The sequence below is a fragment of the Colossoma macropomum genome, unplaced genomic scaffold, assembly GCF_904425465.1.
Source record: "Colossoma macropomum unplaced genomic scaffold, Colossoma_macropomum, whole genome shotgun sequence".
In the NCBI taxonomy this organism is placed as follows: domain Eukaryota; kingdom Metazoa; phylum Chordata; class Actinopteri; order Characiformes; family Serrasalmidae; genus Colossoma; species Colossoma macropomum.
Window position 1 is genome coordinate 32,899,714 of NW_023494790.1, and position 15,300 is coordinate 32,915,013.

Here is a 15,300-nt window from a genome sequence, read left to right on the forward strand (position 1 = left end):
AGGTGAAGGATGTCCACCTTAAAAGAGAAGCCATCATAAAAGCTCTCTGTCCGCACCTGAATGATGATGATGGATTACTTATCAAGGAGTACATGGTAAGTCAGTATGTGACCTAAGCACATCACCATCATTCTAATTTTATTATAATTTCTAACTAAGGTAAATTCATCTTATTTCATATTTGAGCTCTTTTAAATACTTGTGTGTGTCTTCCAGGCACCTCAGTTCTTATATCAATTGCTTATAACATTTGCTTAATAAAATCAGCCCCCGCCCATCTGCATAGCTCTATTCAACAGTAAAATACACATTATGCACAGGGTACACACACTCCTTGGTTAATACAAAAACAGCATTTTGTAGTGAATTTATCAACTTTCTTATTTGAAAAGGCATTCCTAAATAGACAAAACCGTCAGTTAACTGGCTTTTTTGTGCTTCAGCCATATTTAAAAACTAGATGTGACTTAGGAATGCATTTTCATTATGAGTGTGTATTAAGGCAATGGAACACGAGAGGGACTGTGTTTCAATAAACAGTTACTCTGCAACATAATGTACTATGCATGTTTATAGTAGTGTGTTGTATGGCACTTCTCAAACATAAAGAGCTGAAACTCTCACATTGACTTTGCCATTCATCACTATTGCATAAAGAAATTTCAGAAGTCAAGTGATGCTTGAGATCTTCAAAAGCTTTCTGGGCTTCTGTGTCCACTGAAAACATCATGTTCCCTTGTTAGCGAGGTCAGTCAACGGGGTGGCCACAGTACCGAAGTTCTATATGAATCTAAATCTAGCTGTAACTCTGGAGCCTAGATGACTAGCAAGGAAATCTGCTCTGTGTGCTGACTTATATGAAAGGTGACAGGCCAGGTTTGTTGATTTACCTGCCCAGACCCAAGATGGTGGCCCTCAATGGACAAATCTGATACAGGAACTTCTAGGTTATCTAAGGGCAGATTTAGGGTCTTAGCCAGAGTAATATCAGTAAAATTACCAGCTGCCCAAGTCAACAAATACTTGGGGCCTCTTTTTTTTAAACTTTGTCCACATGAAAGGGTGCATGTAAGTGACAGTCCAGCAGCTTTAGAAGGATGGTTCTGGGTCTGTCACAGGCCCGCTCCCCTGCAATGGACCCCAGGTTTTCCTGCAAGCTCTGGGCAACCTGAAAAAAGACGACCAGACTGCCCACAGTAAAGATACCTGCCCTCTCTCATTCGAGTGTCGCACTCCTGACAAGAAGGACGGTTGCAACCCAATTGCATGGGCTGGTCAACTGAGTAACCCACAGGGGCATGGACTCACGTTCCCTACAGCGCTACCTATATTCGGGGAGAAACCTCCTACAATGCCTGGAATCCCTGTTATATCTTTCTAGGAAAGGTTAGGGAGGTTCTGCTCTAGGATTTAATAAAACAGATTGAGGTGTTTCACGACCCTGGGCAGACAGCGGGTGGAACTGAAGCTTCTGCTAATTGGGCTTCAGCAAGGGCCCTTGCCAGGCCCTGCAGCTGGGCTAATATCTGCTGCAGAACTTGTTTGTGACGGCCGATCTCTGAGCCCTGATTGGCTAGGGCATTCCTTAACTGCATTCTTGTAGCAGAACTACATTCTGCATGTCTGACGTGAGATGCAAACACATTGTTCCATTATTTGCACTCTATCATTGTACTTGAAATTTGATATACATGTCTATATTGTTGCTGTAAAGCTGCACATCAACCCAAAAACAAAGTAACTATAAATTCACCTGACACTTCACCATCAACACGAAATGCCCAGTGACCAGGTATTCCAACATTAGTAGTAGAAGACAGACTAGAGGTACTGGGTGCCTCAATGGTGAAATTATGGGTATTGTTCTCTGTTTTATATCCAGCCTAAAAAGAATAACAAAAACATACAGAATACTGGGTATATGATAACATAATCTTGGAAAGTTATAAAGCATAACAAAATTTAAAGGAAGTTCATGAACATGGTCCTCTTGATCCTCTTACCATCCAAGCTTGTGGAGAAGGGGGGATGGATCCATAGTTCATCATGACGTAAGAGCGGTTTTCACTGTCAGAGATCAAGAGTACTTGGAAAGTCACCTCCTTCAAGAGGAGAACAGTGTTAAAATTTGATTTGCTTGGAAACAATGAATTAATTATAAGGAAAAACACCTACCCCTACATCAGGTTCAAATTCCACCTTCTCCCACGTGCTGACAAAGACCCAGGAAACAGAGAATTTAATGCCAGGTAATATTTCGGTAATTTCATTACTAGCTAGTTTTAAAAGAGGGCCACTTGTGGCTTGGCTGTAGGAGATATTTCCTCTGGTGTAAATGTGGATTTTAGTCCACAGTGGAGCGATGATGTCTTTGTTCAGAGACGGGTCATAGCCGACAGGGTAGAGGGGTTCAAAAGACAGGAAACCATTCATACTGAGCTGAAAAAGGGACAGAAAACAGTTCTGAATTTTATAGTTACACTAAACAATGTGCAGTTAAGGTGTTTAGAAATTGTCGAGATGCTCTTTGAATGAAGACAATAGGGATAGAGGCCACAGTTTATTAGTTTTTGTTTGTCTGTTGTAGGTTTCCAATTCAAACAACATCACCTGCTTAAGAGCCACACTCCTCAGTGTTAGTCACATAGTATCATCTGATCTATTTCCTTCTTTTGTATCAGTAACTGATGTTTTGGTCATCCTAGTCCAGGGGTTAGCAGCATGCCACTCTTTTACAGTCCTGTTGTGGCTCCACCTCATTTTCCACCTATTTTACAAGCCAAAATTTGACTTTTTTAATAAATGTAATACATTTGCTCATTTGCCAACCTTTAACCATGAAGATTGGTGCACAGACTATGGGTCACCGCAATGCAGACAACAATCTCGCCTAGCTAGTAGTTATAGAAAGGGTAAAGAGAAAAATTAAAGATGAACAATTTGGAGACAAATGAACTTTCCGTTTGAAAAATGGAATTTGCATTCATAAGCACTCCAGCTGGTTTTGTGATACGTTTAATCTCAAACACTAAAAAGTAATCTGCCAGCTTCTCATTTGAATTTTTCCATTCCACCTTAAATAGTGCATCAGTTACATTCTGGTGCTTCAGGCACCATTTAAGGTGGAACGGGAAACATTGAACAAGAAGCTGGAAAATGTGAAACTGTCTTCAGCCTAATAAAAAGTCGAATGTTGAGAGACAAGAAAGTATTCTACTTTTCTGGAAAAGTATCCTGCCGGAGATGTGAGAAAAGCAGCTACAGATAAAGCTTAAAGCAGAGTAAAGTAAGTCTGGATTTTCATTTATATTATATTTTTAGCATATACTAGTACATTAGCACATACTGGGACATATTCACAGCCATGATGGTAAAATGTTGTGACTCCCAAGGTGGTTTGATTTTTGTTGAAAGGACAAAGTGGCTCTTCTTAACATTTGGATTGCCAACCACAGTCCTAGTCAAAGGTGCAGTTTTGTGGATTCAGTGTGACATTGGACACATGGCAAGTGAACCACTGTTCTGCAGTTACCAGGCTTCCAACTGTATAGGGCACAAAATAGAGCTGGTTGCACTAGCAGGTCTTCACTAGAACAATCTTAATTGCTAAGTCAAAGATCAAAGTAAAATCATTTTTAGACCTTATTTTTCAGAAAGGACTTTATGTCCTTTGCATCACATAAAGTTATTCCTGGAAGCAAATAAGATTGTTCTTAGCGGTGTTTATGTGGAAATACGTGTAACCAAAATTGCTGAGCAAACTGTGTTACTAAGCAGCCACCGTGCAACTGACTGTTATTTTAGAGTTTTTTTTTTCTGCAGCAGTTCTGAGTAGCTTTACCAAACATAAAAATATAAGCATGTGTACTTATTTTCGACAACAATCCTGTGATCTCAGATTAAGAACCACCAAAATAGAAATTGTTGTTAAGAAAATAAAAAGAAAGGAAAATTGGAAATACAGGTTGAATGAAGGACATATCAACTCAGGCAATTGTGATGAACTAAGCAACTAGAATTTGAATCTGATTACAAGCAGTTGGAGCCACAGTTCCAAAGTTAAACCCAGAAAGTTATGACCAACTTTATGACAGGTCACCAGTCAGTGCAACTGACCCCTGGGGCTGGATTCCGAATTCAGAATAAATACAGGCAGCAGATTGCATGCTAATGCTAAACTTAACTCTAAATTCAAGGAACAAAAAATGATCATGGCTACATTACAATTCTGCTAGTCATCTTAGAAACTCTGTGGTTAGTGATGCTTTGTCAAGCCAAAGAAGCAGCCTACAGGGACTGGGATAATAAACATCTTTAAAGCAGCCAGAGTGGACTAGAAAAGAAAGGAAAATTGTGTCTCTACCAATATACACTTATTCAATAGATAACCTATAGACTTAAGAAGTTATGCTGTAGATTTGATATGCAAACATCTAACCTGGATCCTACCCGGCACAGTTTATTTATTATTTTCCTTATTTATGATGCAAATAATCCTGGACGGCACTTTAACAGAATATATCTTTAAACACTGTATTGTGTTTTTATACTTACATATAATTGTGAGTGTGGTTTTCCAAAGTAGAAGAATGGATAGTCAAGCTGGATCAGTGTAGAACCTCCATCAACAGTAACAGCCTGCTGAATAGTACCAGGTAGAATGGGAAACAATCTATAAGGAACTGGAAGAAAGTGGATAACTGTTAAAAGTCATTATTCTTCCTATATTAAAGCTTTTTGGCTTTATGATGAACATTTGACTATGAACGTCACCTTTTATTTAGTGTGAATCCTTTAAAATACAACAGTTAAAGATAAATAAGAAGGCTAGAAATCCATTGTTAGAGATTTGTTTCTTATTGAGTTGACAATATAGCTATAATCAAATTTCTGTCTGAGCCCCAGCTTTAGTTCACCATAATTCAGTCTCATCCCAACTGTAGCCTTATGAAATTCTGTCTGAACCAGGTGTATAGGCACCAGTGTCTGAGAGCTCATCAGCAACCTCAGCCAATCCAACAGCAGAATGTTCAGCCATGAGAAGTGGAGTTCAGTGGTGAGCTGGAGCAGCCACTGGCACCGTGTGTCTCAATTCAGGGGCTGTGTCCTTCAGAGGCTGCATTTGAAGGGCGATTGCATCACAGCGGCGCGACTAGACTGTCCCATTTCGAAGCCTCCTTCATATGCGGCCGAGAAATGTGTCTTTCTTTTCCGTGGCAATGAAGGATCCAACGGGTGCATCCTTCATCAGCCAACATATCCCAAGGTTCATTGTATGCCGGCGAGGATTCGAGAACATGGCAGCATCAACAGAGGAGCAAATGGTGGCTGAAGAGCAGGGTAAACAGGGGGCTAACAAAGTATGCAGAGAAACAGATGGACTACAGTGCTAACTTACCCAGTTACACACACACAAACATACTGACTGCAAACACAGTAGCTACCATGGCCTCTAATCCACATACCTGAACAGATTGTCTGGAAGACATACAGTTGCACTTTGTAGTTCTACAATTACAGACTGTAGTCCATCTGCTTTTCTGGTTAATTTTAGCTCTCTTTTACCCTGTTCAGGTCAGGACCCCCCACAGGACCACCACAGAGCAGGTATTACCTTGTTGAATACATGCCACAAATAATTCAGGCTATTCTAACTGCAATTGAGTGCCTTTTGTTGTTCCTAAACAAGTAACTAGTGAGTGATTGTATGAGCTAATCTAGCCGTAGGTGTGTAATAAAGACTGGGTGGTGCTAGGGTGGAGCTGGAGCTGGTGTGGGCCAAACTCAAATGGGAGAATCCAATTTTGAATTCCACACACTTTGTCAACAAATGCAAGTGATTTCTTTCACAGAAATAGCAGGTGAAGAATAACCCAAAAACACTTAACCAGCTTATAAATACATTGACATAAGTTCACTAAGCTGTGCCTGTGTTGGCCCAAAAATAGAACCAGAGGGGGGGTTATTTTATAAATTATCCTTTAACATTTGTGGCCAACGATTATTTTATGGGCCAAGAGAAATAATAACAAAAAAATTATTTTATTTCAAAATAGATGAATTGGGAATGAATTGAAAGAATTGGGAAAGTGTATTCATTATACACTATATGGCCAATAGTATACAGACACCTGACCATCACAGCTGTATGAGCCTGTTGAACATCTCTTTCCAAATCTTCGGGAATTATAATAGAGTTGGCCGCCCCTTTGCAGCTATAACAGCCTCCACTGTTCTGGGAAGGCTTGCCACAAGATTTTGGAGTGTGTCTGTGGGAATTTGTGCCCAGTCAGTCAAAAGAGGTCAGACTCTTTTCAGACACTCATGTTGGACAAAAAGGCCTGACTTGCAATCAGTGTTCCAGCTCTTCCCACAGGAGTTTAATGAGTCCTGTCTTGACGTGTCAAACCATGTCTTTATGGAGTTCACTTTGTGCACAGGGCACAGTCATGCTGGAAGAGGAAAGGGCCTTCCCCAAACTGTTGCTACAAATTTGGAAGCATATAATTGTGTACAATGTCTTTTTATGCTGTAACATTAACATTACCCTTCACTGAAGCTTAGGGGCCCAAACCCTGACAAACAGCCCCAGCCCATTATCCCTCCTCCACCAAACTTTACTGTTGGCACTATGCATCCTGGTAGGTAGCGTCTCCTGGTATCCACCAAACCCAGATGTTTGCATCAGAAAGCCAAATAGTGAAGCGTAATTCATCACTCTAAAGCCTAGTGATGTTAGGCTTGTGTATCTGCTCTGCCATGGAAACCCATTTCCTGAAGCTTCTGACGCACAGTTCTTGTGCCGATGTTGCTTCCAGAAGCCGTTTGGAGCTCTGTAGTGAGGTGCATGGTCTAATGCTTTGTGACCGAGCTGTTGTTACTCTTAGATGCTTCCATTTTAAGTCTCCACATGATTTTGGTCATAGCATATATTTAAAGTAAGCAGATAATTTGATGATTGCACATGAAAATCTAGGTGTGCATGTTACGTGCCAGGACGGCACGCATATTTCTTGTTTGTCCTTTTTTTATTCTTTTTTTCCTCTGTCTGTCTGTCTACCTTACTTAACAGATGCAACCCAACCAGTGGCTGCGTGGGTGGCGCGTTCGGCCCTCCAATAAGATGTCTACTACTATTACCTCATCCTCCAATCAAAATCGCCGCTGAGTGAATGGGGGCGGGCGTTCGAAGATAAAAGGCTGACCCGGCAACATGAGGGGAAGAGAGCATTGTGTGTCTGTGAGGCCGTTAGTTTGCTGGTAGTTTGACTTATGCTGTTTTTAAAATTGTAGCCCGTTAGTTTTAGTTCTGCCTTGGCCTCACTATGTCTCTTCCTCTCTCTTTCTCTCTCTCTCTCACTCTGTATCTCTCTTTCTAGCGCGATGAGTGGACAGGCAGTTTGGGCGCGCCTGTACATCTGACACACATGGTAGTGACACACTTTGTAAGGGCTGAGTGCCACCCGCTGTATTTTGTGCACGTTAGCTCCTGTTAGGCAGGTTAAAGGTCTTTTTAATAATATTTGTTGCTTTGGCACCGCCCATAGTCCACCATTGCAGCTAGCTTCGCATACAATATTATTACTCTCAGCCTTGTCAGTACTGAAAGTCAATTTACCTCATCGATCATATTGAGCTTCATAGATTAGTACTGTTAGCTGGTTGTTGATTTTGTCTAGTCGGATGTCTTATTGTCAGCTGTCTCATGTCTTTGTTCCATTTCACTACTTCACTTTAAAGGTGTATGTGTACTCTTTTACTATTGTACAGTAAAGCTTTGTCTAAACGTGGTACTCCCGTTGTCCACATCTCTCCCTTCGACCCCTCATTACATACTCCATGTTACTTCCCCATTACCCCTAGGTAACATCACAGGGGCACGTAACAGTGCACAAATTGCAACATTTTGAGAAACAGAACATTAACATTTCTAAATCATAAACTTATCTAAAACATTCATTTTCACACAAGTATATTAGTATATTACCTGTACAATAGGCTGCATTGCAGAAATTTGGTGGAACAAACTCATACACGTAGTAGTTTCCCGGGCAAGCTTTCACTTGAATGGGTACGGGTTTATAAAAGCAGCAATCACTGCCACTGCTTCCACAGATTTGCCGGACCACCACTCCATCTTCTACGCGTGGGTGAGAGCCATTGAGCCACAGTGGGGTGTTGGTGCCACACCTGTATGGACTGACACAGGTTTCTGGCATCTTGGTACTTTGTCCTTCATAGAAAAGCCGATACCAGCCCACCCAGTTCACATATACATCACAGTGTAAAGTTGTGGTGGAGTCAGTGCTGCTTCTCCAAGGATCATTCAGGGTAGTATAGCTGTAGCAGGGGTCTACACTGGAGTTGCTAAAAGAAACTGTAATTGAAACAAGAGTTATTTGGATTTTTCTACTGTCATTTATATGTTTTACACAATTAAAACTGAATTTAGTTTTGAGCATATTTTGATGTCTGGTGCTTAGCTCTCTCTTTCCCCTGTTAGCAAAGGAATAAATCACACAATATACAAATCAAAATCCAAAGAACTTTATACTAGAACATTTTAACCAAAATGAATCATAATAGAATACAATAACAATAAAAATAAGCTAGTAAAGAGGAGTTTTGCTGTACCTGCACAGTATGAAGGAACAGGAATCGACACATCTGGCTTAACAAGTTTATAGACATAATAATTTCCTGGACAAGCCTTGACTTGAACTGGGTTGGATTTGTAGTAATTGCATGTTGAGTAACGAGACCCAATGACTTCACGAGTGACAATTCCATCAGAAATCTGCGGATGTGAACCTCCGAGCAGCAGAGGAGTATAACCACCACATGTAGTGGAAAACCCACACCACTCAGACATTTGAGCACTTTGTCCTTGAAGATACAGTCGATACCAGCCCTTCCATTCTACAATGGTGTCATCGTGTCCATTGTAGGATGTGCGTGCATTTCTCCAGTAGTTGTCCAGGGCAGTATAGTTATAGCATGGGTCAAAGCTGGAGTCTGTTGCTGTGAAATAGAACCCAAGAAAGATATGTGGCAAAGAGCAAGAGCTTTTAGATAGATATTTGGGCCAAAATTCCTGAGAAAAGTCTGGCCTATGTATTGTGTACTTGCTTGAGGCATCTTCAGAAATTAACGTGACATGTTGGCGAGATGCATTACCAACATAAATAATGGATGCCTATACCACAGAGAGCTGGTGTGGTGTCAGCAGTAGGCAAAATAAAATGTTTGGGGGATGTTTTGGCCCTGACCTGCCCCCTAAATGATGGTACGCAGACCAGTATGGCCACATAGCAAATATGTGCACATACACAATTTCTAAAATCAAGTATATATTTAAGTATATTTATTTTAAAAAATCATTACAGTTACATACTTATATTGACTCCGGTTGCTGAGAGGTTGCTTGGAGTTAGTGTGGTAATATCTGCAAAAACAGATTTTTTTAATATTACAAGAATTTCAAGCAAGATAATAAAATGGCAATGTTTCAAACAAAAATGTTGTAAAATAAAACCTGCACAGTAGGCTGAACACCACCAATAAGGGAATCCAATGAATTCATAGACAGAAAAATTTCCTGGGCACGCTTTGACTCGAATAGAGTTTCTGTAGTAACTATTGCAGCAGCTTCCTCCATCATTACCACAGATCTGACGGGTGACTATTCCATCCTGTATCTGGGGATGTGAGCCATTTAGCCAGAGAGCAATATTAGTGGAACATCCACTACTACAGTGCTCTGGCATGCGTATGTTCATCCCATAATAGAGAAGACGATACCAGCCGTTCCACTGAAAGACTTGATCGCAAATGTTATCCCATGATGCATTAGTAGCTCTCCAGGGCTGATCCAGGACTGTATAGTTACTGCATGGGTCATAACCAGGGATTGGAGTAGTAAGTGCAGCTGTTAAAGACAAAAAAGCCAAAGAAATGCATGACTTTAAATGCTTAACTGAGGGAAGAGCATATTAACCTTAGAATGCATAAAAGGGGGGAAACTGACCTGATTCCTAAAAATATTTTATCAATACAACAAATCCTTGATAGTCCACATATTCTTTAAAAAGTCATGTTTTTGAGCCTCACACATTTTTCTTTTTTGGCATATTTGGTTTATATTTATTTATCAGAACTATATTTATCAGTACCACAAGTCTTCATACAAGGGATCGAAATAACCCCCTGTAAATTTCCTGTGAAACTGGTATTTTTTTATACATTTTTTCAGTATAAATATTTAATTCTTTAGCATTCCATGGAATGATGAAAAAAGTTGTGTGTCAATTTAAACAGACAGAACTCTGTTCATTTATGAAAATATGTCCTGTAACACTGACTAATTGTTTATGTGGTTACAGAATACAAGTTAATGTATGTTTTGTGTAGAAATACTCTATTTTTTAATCTCAGAAAACATATTATAACATATAGATATTCAGATATTCTAATCAGCTAGCTACCACAGCTAATGTTCAAATAGTTAAATATACTAGTTAACTTATACATTTAGGGTGTTGATTCACTTGTATTACTGTTAAACATGTTACTGAGTAACTAATTAATAGACAGAGACAAGCAATAAATAAATAAAACCTATTCAAAAGACGTTTATTATGGCTTTCCATGTCTTCTGAGCTGATGCTACACTGAATTTTCACACTTGAATTATTTCATTAAGGTGAAGATGAAAACAGATAAAAAAATCTAAAAAAAAGTTAAAACTTAAATAGCTAAATATACTAGTTATCTAATAAATTGTGGGTGTTGTTTCACCTGTATTACTGATCATCTCAGACTATTTTCAATTGCATATTGGAGTCAAATCCAATGGGTTTCTTTGTTGTGTTTCCCTGAGCAAGGCTTCCATTGGACCAAGACTATTTGATAGAATATAAATGATTTCTAATATAATATTTGATTTCTAATACAAAATGATTTCTAACACAAAAAAAAAAATACTAAATTTGTGATTATTCATGCTTTGCTCATTTTTTGCCACTGCAGGTTTCTAACTTAAATTGTAAAGTTTTCAACTATCCTGCTGTTTCCTGGTGTATCAGTTAAGTTTTTCTGTACTGCACTGCACGCTTCTGGTCAGAGTTGAAATTATAGCGTTTTAAGAATAACATAAATGAAAAGACTAAAATATGCAAAAAAGAAAAGGAAAGTTTTAGTAAAAGTTGTTTTGAATCAATTAAATACATGTCTAGTATCAAACAAATTATTTTGGAAATTTTCATTGTAATCGTAGTACTTAAGACACCATTGGCCCATGTTGTGAAACGTCATAGAGCTGATGCACGAAATCTGAGCTGCTGCCTCACAGCAAGAAAGGCCTGAGTTCGAGTCCCCAGCCGGGTGACCAGGGTCCTCTCTGTATGGAGTTTGCATGTTCTCCACATGTCTGCATGGGTTTCCTTCCACAGTCCAAAGAAATGCAGCCAGGCCAATTGGAGACACTAAATTACCCCTAGGTCTGAGTGCATGTGTGTGAATGTGTATGTCTGTGTGTCTGCCCTGTGATGAACTGGCGACCCGTCCAGGGTGTTTCCTTCCTTCCACCCAGTGAGCACTGGGATTGGCCCCAGCACACCGACCCCCCCAGACCCAGAAAGATAAACAGCTTAGATATTTAGGATTCTTGCGGAGTCCCACAAGGTTCAGCTTTAGGGCATTTGCCTTTCCTTGGTACTAAAATTCAGAGAAAGCTGCTTTGTGATAAACTAGGCTCTTTTGCTTTGTATTCCGAACCATGAAACCTAAATGTAATCTTAAAGCTCTGTTTTATCTGACATGTAAATGCAGTCACTAAAGTAGCTTTATATCATTTGAGATATATTGCTAAAGTTCAGCCTTTTCTATCCGAGAATAATACAGAGAAACGTGTTCAAGCTTCAGTGTACAGTGTACAAAATGCAGCAGCACAGATTCTAACAAAAACAATAGAGAGAACTCATATCACTCCCATTTCGAGAGAACTACACTGGCTACCTGTATCTTTTAGGATAGATATTAAAGTTCTTTTACTATTTTTTAAGGCTCTAAATAAACTAGGACCTATATAACCCCCGGTATGTCACAGTTTATGTTCCAATCATGTGATCTTAGATCTGCAAAGACTTCTCATAAAATACAGAAAACATTGGTTTGCTGCTGTTTACAATAGGAATTTATTTTGCACAAAAAGAATAACTATAACGTACCTGTTATTCCGGTGTCTGTTGCTGTGGAACTGTTTGAACCTTTGGTGCTGATGGCTGTGATAATAAATTTTGTAATAACAACAGCATAAACACAAAGTCTGATCTAGATGCCCCCCTCATTTTCATTTCAACATTCCTTACCCTTTTTTTGTTTAGAATTAGAATTTGTTTTGCAGTTCATGGGTTTTTATTGCTATTTCATATAGTAAACATATTTACATCTGCTGTTAGAAATTTGTCTTAGATCACATTGACGTGGTGGAGTAAAGTATATCAGAGGTGAACACAGACTCTTATGCAATCAGCAAAACATTCAGAAGCAAAATTATTTACATACCTGTTGTGCCGATGTCTGCAGTGGTGGAACTGGTTGGGCTTTGCGTCATGATAACTATAATAATACATTTTGCATTAATAACAAAAGCAAAAAAAAAAGCTGTTCTGTTCATGAAACTAACTCTGTGCATTTCCTCTCAACATATCTCCAAACGCTCTGTAAATATAGTGATGGTTTATCTTAAAATGAAAACTTATTTTGCAATTAAAGTGGTTTATACTGAAGCTTTGTATTGTAAATAAATATGTACTACTGTGGATCAGTTTTGGATTAGCATAATGCAGAAGGGGACTGTGTAAATCAAATATCAAACCAGGCAAGATCGTAGACAATTACAAAGCCAATCATAAGCACAAAAAAGAGAACCATTCAATACCATTTGTGCCGATGTTTGTAGCTGTGGAATCGGTTGGGCTTTCTGTGGTGAAAAATATAATAATACATTTTGCATCAACAATGACAGTAGGAAAAGGAGCCATTCCATTAGTCAAGTCAAAGTTTATTTACATAGCACTGTTTACAACAGACATTGTCACAAAGCAGCTTTACAGAAAAATTTGGGTCCAAGCCCCAGTGAGCGTCGCCAGTGCCAAGAAAAGAGTGTGGCAAGAAAAGACTACATAAGAGCAAAAGGAAGAAACCTTGAAAGGAACCAAGACTCAAAAGAAAAACCCATCCTCCTCTGGTCGACACCAATAACACAAGAGCAATATGAACAGAGAATAAGGTTTTACTGTTAGTATAAATTACTAAAACCACAGAAAAGGGGAAAAGCAGGTGAAGCAACAGCTATGATTAAATAGTTTGTGTCATGTGCAGCAGCAGCATCAGTATATGTTTCATATACACCTCTGACTTTCCTCTCAACACTCTTCAGCCCAAAGCTCCTGTAAATATACTGACTGGTAGCACATTTAATTATTTTTCTTATCTTGTTTTGCAATTAATGGGTTTTATACTGACTTCTCCTGTTGGAAACCCACATACATGTACTGTTGTTGACGAAATTTAGTGTATTTATATATACTATACTATACTAAATATATATAATTTATATTATATATATTTAGTATAATAGAGAGGCAGACTATTTACACGCAAAGTCAAAAGCAAAACTAATAAGAAGCAGCAAACATTTCTGTTAATATAGTGATTGTTTCCTTGAGAATGTGAATTTGATTTTCCAGGAATGGATTTTACACTGAAGCTTTGTATTGTGAACGCATATCTACTAATATAGATCAGTTTTAGATAATGCAGAGGGGACTGTGTGTATCAGAGGTTAAAGCAAAGTAGATCTCAGTTCAGAAGCAACAACAACGACGACAACTATGAAATACCTGATGTGCCAGTATCTGCAGCTGTCAAACTGGTTGAGCTTTCTGTGACAACAACATTAAGAGCAAAACATGTCGTGTTCTTTCACAAAACTGTTTTGTAGTAGCAGTATTGACTCCTGTTTCTGGTAGTGTCTTAGCTCCAAGGTCTTTTTTGACTTTGGACTAGCTCGCAAACAGCTAAACTTTTTTTTTTAAATAATAATGATGTGAGCAGGGGTCCTTTTGGGGTATGTTTGGGCCCTGAGGCAACAATGTGTGGCAATGGGAAGACATGATATAGAACTGTGTTCCCTGAAGTGGTTAGATCTGCCTTTGTGACTGGCTAAATCCATTCCACTGTTGCTTCTAGGCAACAAACATACTTCTGCAAATGCTCAAAACAAAACAAAAAAAAAAATGATACTGAATGTTAAAAAAGAGGTTTAAAAGTGTCCACTAAGAGACAGTATGACCAAGTAAATGCTTTTTATTGATTTATTGAAACTCTTTCCTTTATTGCTAACCCTGTCATTGTTGTTAAATATGTATAAAGTTAGTCTAAAGTGAGGAAAAAGAAAAAAATCATGCAATAGAGGATTAAAGCAATATGATAATTATATACAAACTGTAAAGTATTTGAAAATGAATGAAACACATCTTCAAAACAAAACCTAGCATAGCTTTTAAATGAATGAACAATGCAACAGAACAAGTAAAAGATGAATACACTGTATAAAACATGATTAACTCGGTAAAGTCCAATGACATTTAAACAGTGTGATTACCTGTTTGTGCTTTTGTAAATTCACCTATGAAGTATCAAAAGAGCATATATGAACACATATTCAGCAGCCTATTTTAATCTTTCCAGTTGACTGAGTCAATTATGGATAAAGGCATTTAAAGAACGTACTTATCATTAATATTATTGCCACCGTCTGCAGAGACACCATAGGCATTTGAACTGAACGCTCCATTGTCACATAGATGTCCGTACGTCACCTAAATGTAAAATATTCGGACCTGTAATAGAAAAATCATGAATCTTACTTTAGATCATGTACCATTTGCTATGTTGTTGACATCACCATAATAAAATTTTACAAACTGCAAAAGCTAGTGAAGATCACGTACCTCAGACAGGAGAGCACTCTTGCATGTTCTCCTCTTCACACTGAAACACTTTGCCGGTCGCCAAGTTTAAATGTGTTCAACCACCCAAACCTGTTTTTCGCAAAGCTGGTATGGTAAAATTATTCCCTTGTAGTATATGTGTGGGCAGCATTGTGGAAAATAAAAGGAAATAATTTCCAATATTGTATTAATTCAATTCTTTATTCTGTATTACTCTATTATTAATACCCTTTATAAACACTAACTATAAATAGACGTCAATATAAAACTTTTCACTGCCTAT

General features: G+C 38.5%; 1 protein-coding gene across 1 annotated transcript in view; it reads right to left on the minus strand.

Moving 5' to 3' along the window:
* The window catches only part of LOC118808765, a 23,279-nt gene extending 8,219 nt beyond the window's left edge, over positions 1-15,060 (minus strand). Inside the window, exons 1-15 of the mRNA XM_036571642.1 lie at positions 15,018-15,060; positions 14,797-14,906; positions 14,669-14,692; positions 13,905-13,946; positions 12,941-12,982; positions 12,565-12,618; positions 12,228-12,281; positions 9,536-9,928; positions 9,395-9,445; positions 8,635-9,021; positions 7,988-8,377; positions 4,555-4,682; positions 2,176-2,439; positions 2,004-2,102; positions 1,754-1,883 (exon numbers count right to left, since the gene is read on the minus strand). Of these exons, the coding sequence (XP_036427535.1) occupies positions 1,754-1,883; positions 2,004-2,102; positions 2,176-2,439; positions 4,555-4,682; positions 7,988-8,377; positions 8,635-9,021; positions 9,395-9,445; positions 9,536-9,928; positions 12,228-12,281; positions 12,565-12,618; positions 12,941-12,982; positions 13,905-13,946; positions 14,669-14,692; positions 14,797-14,860 (2,122 nt within the window). The 5' untranslated portion in view covers positions 14,861-14,906; positions 15,018-15,060. The remainder of the gene's footprint in view (positions 1-1,753; positions 1,884-2,003; positions 2,103-2,175; positions 2,440-4,554; positions 4,683-7,987; positions 8,378-8,634; positions 9,022-9,394; positions 9,446-9,535; positions 9,929-12,227; positions 12,282-12,564; positions 12,619-12,940; positions 12,983-13,904; positions 13,947-14,668; positions 14,693-14,796; positions 14,907-15,017) is intronic.
* Between the last annotated feature and the right edge of the window lie 240 nt (positions 15,061-15,300).